Source organism: Dipodomys ordii, unplaced genomic scaffold, assembly GCF_000151885.1.
Source record: "Dipodomys ordii isolate 6190 unplaced genomic scaffold, Dord_2.0 Scaffold18, whole genome shotgun sequence".
NCBI classification, from domain to species: Eukaryota; Metazoa; Chordata; class Mammalia; order Rodentia; family Heteromyidae; genus Dipodomys; species Dipodomys ordii.
In genome coordinates, this window is record NW_012267234.1 from 7,684,098 (window position 1) to 7,692,176 (window position 8,079).

The 8,079-nt window shown below is 49.6% G+C and overlaps 1 protein-coding gene across 1 annotated transcript; it reads right to left on the bottom strand.

Moving 5' to 3' along the window:
• Nucleotides 1–9: 9 nt before the first annotated feature.
• On the bottom strand, nucleotides 10–6,757 carry Cenpt (centromere protein T). The gene is made up of 13 exons (XM_013012814.1): nucleotides 6,635–6,757; nucleotides 4,417–4,507; nucleotides 4,210–4,297; nucleotides 4,030–4,126; nucleotides 3,781–3,917; nucleotides 3,600–3,636; nucleotides 3,288–3,436; nucleotides 1,962–2,162; nucleotides 1,387–1,506; nucleotides 1,049–1,145; nucleotides 490–666; nucleotides 293–397; nucleotides 10–204 (listed from the first exon to the last, which is right to left on the bottom strand). Exons 1-13 carry the CDS (start codon nucleotides 6,745–6,747, stop codon nucleotides 81–83), a joined length of 1,536 nt encoding a protein of 511 aa, XP_012868268.1. The 5' UTR covers nucleotides 6,748–6,757; the 3' UTR covers nucleotides 10–80.
• Between the last annotated feature and the right edge of the window lie 1,322 nt (nucleotides 6,758–8,079).

Below are 8,079 nucleotides of genomic sequence, written 5' to 3' on the forward strand. Positions count from 1 at the left end.
AGGGAAGAGGGGAGAGAGCTGGAGAACGATATGAATTACGAGGTCCTGGTGCAGACAGAGCAAAGGTTGAGGCCTGGCCATCATTGAGCAGGGAAGACAGAATTGCCGCTAAATGCACAGGGGATGAGCAGCTGGCGGTACTCCAGGGGCAGGTGTCGCTCCACAAGCACATGCAACGAGATTTGCTCAGTGACCAGACCCTGCCTGCAGCAGAGAAAAAGGAGCAGCCAGCATTAGCATGAGCACCCTCCTCCACCCTCTCCTGCCCAGCTTCTCTTTTCTGCCCTCTTACCGTCGCATCAGCAGCTCCAAATCCTCTAGCGTCACAGTCTTGCGGCCAGCATGACCAGCAAACACCTCCAGATCATTGCAAAGGTGCTGGAAATACTTGTCTAGGCTGCCACGGAGGTTGAGGGAGAGCAAACTGAATGAGTCTGTTCATAACCTAAGAGGCTCCTCTACCCACCCAGGAGTACAAGATGCACTCACCACTTCTCCACCATCTCGAGAGCTTTCTTCTCTATGGGCATCTTGGCATAGAAACTAAAGAGTTTTGCATAGTGGCTCAGTCCAGCTTTGTAAGGATCTTGACGGCGTCTGGGGGCAGCAGTCCGGGGCCTGGGGGGAAGTTTGGCTGGCACAGGCTCCTTAGGCTCTGGAGGCAAGCTGGGGGCAGAAGTAGACAGAGGTGACAACTGATACTTGAGGAGGCCCCTATTGAAGTTCTGCTTCTTCCTTAGCACCTGGCCTAGTCTCTCCCCTTTAGGATCTATCATTGCCTGTCTCAATTCCACTAATCATCCTCAAGGAAGCCTTCTCTGACTACACACTAACCCAGATACCTTTTCCTTCTCTAAGCCCCTGGAAGTAGGCTTCAGGATGACAAATACATTATTGGGGAACACCCTGTATCCCAGCTCAGGCTGCTGTGCTGGGTGATCTGCATATCCATGGGGGACATAAAGTGGGATCACAGTCTGTATAAAGTGCCAAATGTCAACCTCAGTGCAGCCCCCTTCCCAAGAGGCCCAGAATCCTGGGTTCTTACACTGCAACATCAGGCTGTGTTGGGGCTGGCTCAAGAAACTGACGGGATCGCTTGGCCTGGAGGAACTCAGGGGTGCTGGCGGCCAATTCTGGACTTGCTGTAGAGAAAAGGCAGGGTCACAGGGGACCCAGGTTTCACCATCTCAGTCAGCCATGCAGGTCCAGTCTCCTTGTCAAGGGCTTTACCCATCTCCAGTCAACCAAGTGCCCTTCAGAGTTTCTCTTCCCCACTAATACCAGCAATCCTCAAGTCAATTCCCAGGCAAGCCCCTTCTATGTGCCAGGGCCTTAACACAGTAGTCACCAACCACCTGCTGATGCCTACACTGGGCCTTTTACCTGGCCTGCCAGAAATGTCTTCATTCTGTATAGATCCTTCTGGCTCATTGTCCTCCACAGCCCCCTTGGATCTCTCTGCTTCTGACACCACTGAAGAAGCAGCAGGCCAAGGTTGTAGCTCTGAGAAAGGCAAAGTAAAGCCAGCCTCACTCACTGAGAAGAGAACATGCCAGAGGCAGCACCAGGAAACTGGTTTGAAACCTCTTGGCCCAACACTGACTCTGATTCTAGGTAGAGGAATTGCTAGCCAGGAACTCCAGTTAGGAAACACATGGGGGCTGGGAAGGTGGCTCAGTGGTAGAGCGCTTGCCTTGCATGCCTGAGGCCCTGGGTTCAATTCCTCAGCACCATATAAGCAAAAAGAAAAAAAAAGCCGGAAGTGGCGCTGTGGCTCAAGTAGCAGAGCGCTAGCCTTGAGCTGAAGAGCTGAGGGACAGCGCCCAGGCCCTGAGTTCAGCCCCCATGACCGGACCCAAAAAAAAAAAGAAACACATGGGATCTGGGAGGAAAAGCTACCAGTGCCAACTCTTGCCTAAGCTAACCTTGGCTCCAGACCACCTGCCCCACATACTCACTGTGGTTCTGCAGTTCTGGCCCAATGCTGTGTGTCCTATGACCCACAGTCCTCTCAGAATATTCAGTACCAGTGTGAGAGGAGTGGGCTGGGGAGTGATACACACTGGGAGAATGGCCAACCAAGGGCTGTGAGAAGGGCTGGGTATCCTCCAACACCGTATCCGTTGGCAAAGTAGCAACAGCAGCTCTGCCACTGTCACCTAGAGATGAAAAGCAGGCTGTAACTCAGTGTATTCTAGGCCTACCTGCTGAACCCTGAGTTTCTAGGGCCCACATGGTGGGCTCTACAGGTCTGCCCTGCCTTTGTGGCTTTCAGAGAAAGATTCTGAACCCCACTTCTCTCTCTCTTTCTCGCTCTCTTTTTTTTTTGGTTGGCTTGAACTCTGGGCCTGGGTGCTATCCCTCAAAGCAAGGGCTCTACCATTTGAGCCACAGCATCACTTCCAGTTTTCTGGTGGTTTATTGGAGGTTAGAGTCTCACAGACTTTCCTGCCCGGGCTAGCTTTGAACCACGATCCTCAGATCTCAGCCTCCTGAGTAGCTAGGATTACAGGCGTGTGTCACCGGTGCCTGGCAGCACTTATCTCTTTTCCACAGCGGACCATGTTACCTTCCTATTCCTTGGTCTGGCATTTCTACAGCTTGCCCTCCCTCTCATCCCCACTCCAACTATTTACCATTTCTTTACTCTCTACTTCTCCTCTGCCCAGAACTGTCCTACTCTGGTGAACTTGTGTTCTGCAATCAGGATCCCAGGTCAATTCTAATTTGCTAGCTGATGATGAACCTAGCCACCAAACTCCACCCCTTTCCTACTAACCTCAGCTTTGTAGCTCAAAATATGAGGTTCTAGAAGATACAGACCTGAGGGCTGGGAAGGTGGCTCAGTGGTAGAAGATACAGACCTGACATTAAGGCCAGACACTTGTGGAAAGAAAGCAGAAACTACTTCTTAAAGTACTGACTACTAGCCGGGTGCTGGTGGCTCACTCCTGTAATCCTAGCTACTCAGGAGGCTGAGATCTGAGGATTGAGGTTCAAAGCCAGCATGGGCAGGAAAGTCCGTGAGACTCTTATTAACCACTAGGAAACCGGAAGTGGCACTGTGGCTTAAGTGGTAGAATATTAGCCTTGAGCTGAAGAGTACAGGGACAGCGCCCAAGCCCAGAGTTCAAGCCCCACGACTGACCAAAAAAAAAAAAATACGGACTGCTGTCCTTGACCCTACCAACAGAGGAACAATCCTGGGCTCAGCTGTACCTCTTTTTTGTCATGGAGGGGGGTAGTTTTCCCCAAAGGTTGGATGGAGAAGACCTCAACCTTACCTGGAGGAGCTAAGGCTAAGGAATTATCATGCAGATCTTGCAACAAGAGACCCATATCTACAGCCCTTCGGGTAGGAGGTCTGCGGGCCAAACCAGGTCTCCTCACTGACTGTGGTTGAAGAGGTGTGGCAAATGTCAGGTTGAGGGAGCTGGTGTGAGGGAAGAAGCATAGGAAAGTAAGGTACCTGAGGGCTACTTTTGCCAAAGGATTCCCCTTCTGTCCTGGGGCTCTCATCTCTTTGGTGTGGCTCCCAGTGAGTTCCTCCCTTCCCAGACCTCTGTTCCATCAACCCCCAAAAGAGGTAACAGCACCTGGTAAGTGACGAGGCATCAGCATTCCCTGCAGGATCTGTCAGTGACCAGTGAGAGGATATAAAAAAAGAAGAAATCATGGTAAGTTATCCAGGCCCATGAAAGTCTTCTCTTGGGCATCTTCCACGTCTCCAGAGACCAGAAGAGAGAGGACAGCAACAGGTAGTGTTCTATGCCTCACCTTGAGGGAGAGGGAGCCCCTGATTTACTTCTTGTTGAAACAATGACAATCTCAGCTTCTGCTTCCTCTTGCCAGGGGCTGGCAGACTTGGTGCTAGGGTTGTGGAGGGCTCTAGTTCAGGAAGTTGCAGCTCCAGACTGTAAGGACACAGTTTATCTCAGACAGGCCAGGAAACCATTTAGGCCCCTGAAGAAGCTCCCAGACCAGAGCTGTCCAACAACCTAGCTCATAAGTGAGTTCACTGTGCACCTGCCCCGACTGCTTTCCCTTCTGGAAGGCTGGACCACCTGTAGTGCTGGTTCTGGCTTCACCACTGATTCTGGCATCAGGATGGACGATTCTGGGGCTGCAGAAACAGGAAGATGATGGAGCTGAGAATACCATAGGACTGGTGTTGAACTAGCACCTAACTAGCAGGCCAGTGCTCACCAGTTAATAGGATATTCTTCAGCAGAGTCCGAGGTGTCTGTTCCTCCAGGTTCTTACTGGCTCGAACATGGGCTAATCTGCCAATAGACTACGGGTAAAAGCACCATGAATCTAGTCTGTTCTTCTGCCTTCAAGGTAGGATCCAGAGCAGAAACAGACCTCAGGACCCTATGTAGAATTCTAGAGTGGTTGTGACTGGTTACTTACCCTGCCTCCATGGGAATGCTGTCTGGCAGTTGTCTTTGTTTGGCTCCTCCGTCTTGTGGAAGAACGTGTTTCACGCAGGGTTTTTGGGGAACTGTATAAAGACCAAGAGCTCTGAGAATTCTTTTTTTTTTTTTTGGTCCTGGGGCCTGCACTCAAGGACTGGGCACTTTCCCTGAGCTCTTTCGTTAAAGGCTAGTGCTCTATCACTTTGAGCCCAGCTTGACTTCTGGTTTTAGGTGGCTAATTGAGGATAAGAGTATTATGAACTTTCCTGCTTGGGCTAGCTTTGAACTACAATCTTCAGATTGTGAGTAGCTAGGCTTACCAGTATGATCCACCAGTGCATGGCATCTGAGAATTTTCTTTTTTTAACTTTTTTTTCATCTGAGAATTCTTAAAAAGTGAGGGTGAGAGCCGGGTGCCGGTGGCTCACCCCTGTAATCCTAGCTACTCAGGAGGCTGAGATCTGAGGATCATGGTTCAAAGCCAGCATGGGCAGGAAAGTCCGTGAGACTCTTTATCTCCAATAAACCACTAGAAAACCGGAAGTGGCACTGTGGCTCAAGTGGTAGAGCGCTAGCCTTGAGCTGAAGAGTGTAGGGACAGTGCCCAAGCCCAGAATTCCAGTCCCACAACTGACCAAAAAAAAAAGTGAGGGTGAGAGCTGGGAAGGTGGCTCAAAGGTAGAGTGCTTGCCTCCCATGCATGAGGCCCTACGTTCCATTCTTCAGTACCACATAAACAGAAAAAGCCAGATGTGGCGCTGTGGTTCAAGTGGTAGAACACTAGCCTTGAGCTGAAAAGCTGAGGGACAGTGTCAGGCTCAGAGTTCAAGCCCTACAACCAACCAAAAAAAAAAAAGAAAGAAAAAGTGAGGGTGAAGTGATAGGGGATGCAGATATAAGCCTTTACCAGAATTTCTGGCCTAATGCCCTTTGCTCTCAGGGCCAGGAACCCATAAACAACTTGTGCCTTCCATTTCCTTGTTTCCCAGCCCTAGGTCAACAGGGACCCAGATAGAGAGCCTGGATTATGAGAAGAGAGGAACTATCTAATTGAAATGGAGGCTGAGAAAAATTTCACAGAGTTGACCTGAGCCAGAATCATAAAGAATAAAAGTAAGCCAGGGACTGGTGGCTCGTATTTACTCAGAAGGCTGAGATCTCTGAGGATCAAGGTTTGAAGCCAGACTAGACAGGAAAGTTGGTGAGGCTATCTCCAATAAACCAGCAAAAATGCTCAGACCCTGAGTTCAAGCTCCACAACCACCAACAACAAAAGAATAAAAATAAAAGTTTGCCATATAATAGAAGAAAAAAATGGAAGATTATCCATTCCACACCTCCATATAATCCAAGAAGGATATTTAAGAATTTTTTGTCAGTCCATTTATCCAGTCCAATTCCTCTCAAAACCACGTACAGGTTACAGGTTCCCTGAGCACAGCTCCATCCCACATAGGTCTAAAACCAACGATAAGTGACTTGCCATTCCTCTATAAGGAAAAGGACTACACTGTACCAGGCTGGCAGATGTCAACTTCTGCGCCTTTTGCCCCATGAGTTCACCTCTACCAGAAACAACAGAACCAAGTCCTGCTTCCTAGCAAAGCACCTTTCCAGTTTCTGTTTCCTGACTTCTTTTTTTTGTCGGTCGTGGGGCTTGAACTCTGGGCCTGGGCGCTGTCCCTCAGCTCTTCAGCTCAAGGCGAGCGCTCTACCACTTGAGCTACAGCGCCACTTCCGGTTTTCTGGTGGTTTATTGGAGATAGGAGTCTCACGGTCTCTTCTGCCCGGGCTGGCTTTGAACCGCGATCCTCAGATCTCAGCCTCCTGAGTAGCTAGGATTACAGGCGTGAGCCACCAGCGCCCGGCTTGTTTTCTGACTTCTTTGTTGACAGCTTCCTAACGCTTTTTCCACGTAAGTCAGAAGCCACAGGGCAAGTAGAACTGAATATGCAAGGAAAAGTGGGGACACCTGCAGAGGCAGGGCGGATACCTGGCCACACCCTAGGCTAGTTTGGGCTAAGTAATCCGGAGGACGCAATGCCGATCTTTTGCCTCCACACGTCCAAATTTAGAGGCACAGATAAGCTGAGCTGGGCTAGGAGTTGGGTCAGTTCTCAGGGCCTGGGGCTCGGATCCTCCCAGAGAGTATTTCTCTCCAAATAGGATTGGAGACCCCACTCATCAGTCATTCTAGCAGCGCCCCTACAAACCCAGCCTGAGCACTCCGGCGTCGCCGCGGGGTGCGGGAGTCCGCTGTATCCAGCACCCGCCGTAGCAAGGTGCGTGTAGTGGGCTCGCTGTCCGGACTGAAGCTGTTCGCCATCCTCCCAGCCGCCGACCCCAGCAAAAACCCAGACAGCCGCTGGCTCCGCGTTCCCGCCGCTGCTTTTAAGGAAATTCTCGCGATGTTGCCGCAGAGGCGCACGGGAATTGTAGTTCTCCCGCAGCTACGTGCAACGTTGGTAAAGCCAAAGCTTGTCTGGCCTTACCGAATGTAAGTTTGGGCAAATATATGCCACCTATCCAAATTTTGATTTCAATATGTGTACGTTGTTGATTATAGCCATCTGGTAAAGAATTCGGGTAGCCGGGCATCGGTGGCTTAGGCCTGTAAGCCTAGCTATTCAGGAGGCTGAGATCTGAGAATCTCGGTTCACAGCCAGCCCAAGGAAAGTCCGTGGGACACTCATCTCCAATGAATCACCAGAAAACCGGAAGCGGTCCCTGTGGCTCAAGTGGTAGAGCGCTTGCAATGAGCTGAGGGACTGGGCCCAGGCCCAGAGTTCAAGCCCTACAACCAACCAAAACAATCCGGGAGTGAGGGATGAAGTTAAGTGAGGCCATGGGTGCCAGCATCAAAACCATAAGGAGGAAAAGGAGAGAAGTTCTGTTTATGCTGGATACCCTACAATATGTTTCACCAATGGACAGCCCAAACAACATATCTTGAGTTTTCATGACAACACAATTTAGAACTTGGCTTCTGATTCTCCCTTGGAGATTTTTTCCCTCTCAGAACTACTCCTAGGTCACATATAAAGAATCAGGTATTTTCAGACAGACATCGACATTTATAATTGAGTTAAAAAAAAAATAGGAAAACTAGATTTCCCAGGCACTGTCCTTGAGCTTTTCTGCTCCAGGTTAGCCATGGCTCCACTTTTGACTTCTTGGTGATTAATTGGAGATAAAGACGCTCATAGTCTCCTGCTCAAAATGGCTTCAAACTTTGATCCTTGATCTCAGCCTCCTGATAGTATTAAAGTCCTGAGCCATCTGTGCCCAGCTAAATTTTTTTCAAAGGAAAAATTAGATTCTTGATTCCCAAAATAACCAGAGAAGAAAACTTTCAATATTCTTTGTCATTTGTATATGATGTTATCTGACTTTGCTAACTTTTGTAGACACATTTCCATGGTTATTACCACTAACCAAAATCCAGTGTTCAAAACTTTATTTTTAGGGTTGGGATGTGGCTCCACTCCCTCAGATGGAGATAAGAGTGGTAGATAGGGGCTGGGAAGGTGGCTCAGTGGTAGAGTACTTGCCTTGCATGCTCAAGGCCCTGGGTTCAATTCCTCAGCACCACATAAGCAAAAAGAAAAAAGCCGGAAGTGGCACTGTGGCTCAAGTGGTAGAGCGCTAGCCTTGAGCT

Coding starts and splice junctions, on each gene's coding strand:
- Cenpt (XM_013012814.1), bottom strand. CDS start 6,747: ATGGCGAACAGCTTCAGTCCGGACAGCGAGCCCACTACACGCACCTTG. Junction 4,127..4,209: donor GAAGAATATCCTATTAACTG/GTGAGCACTGGC, acceptor CTGTTTCTGCAG/CCCCAGAATCGTCCATCCTG. Junction 667..1,048: donor ACACAGCCTGATGTTGCAGT/GTAAGAACCCAG, acceptor TTCTGCCCCCAG/CTTGCCTCCAGAGCCTAAGG.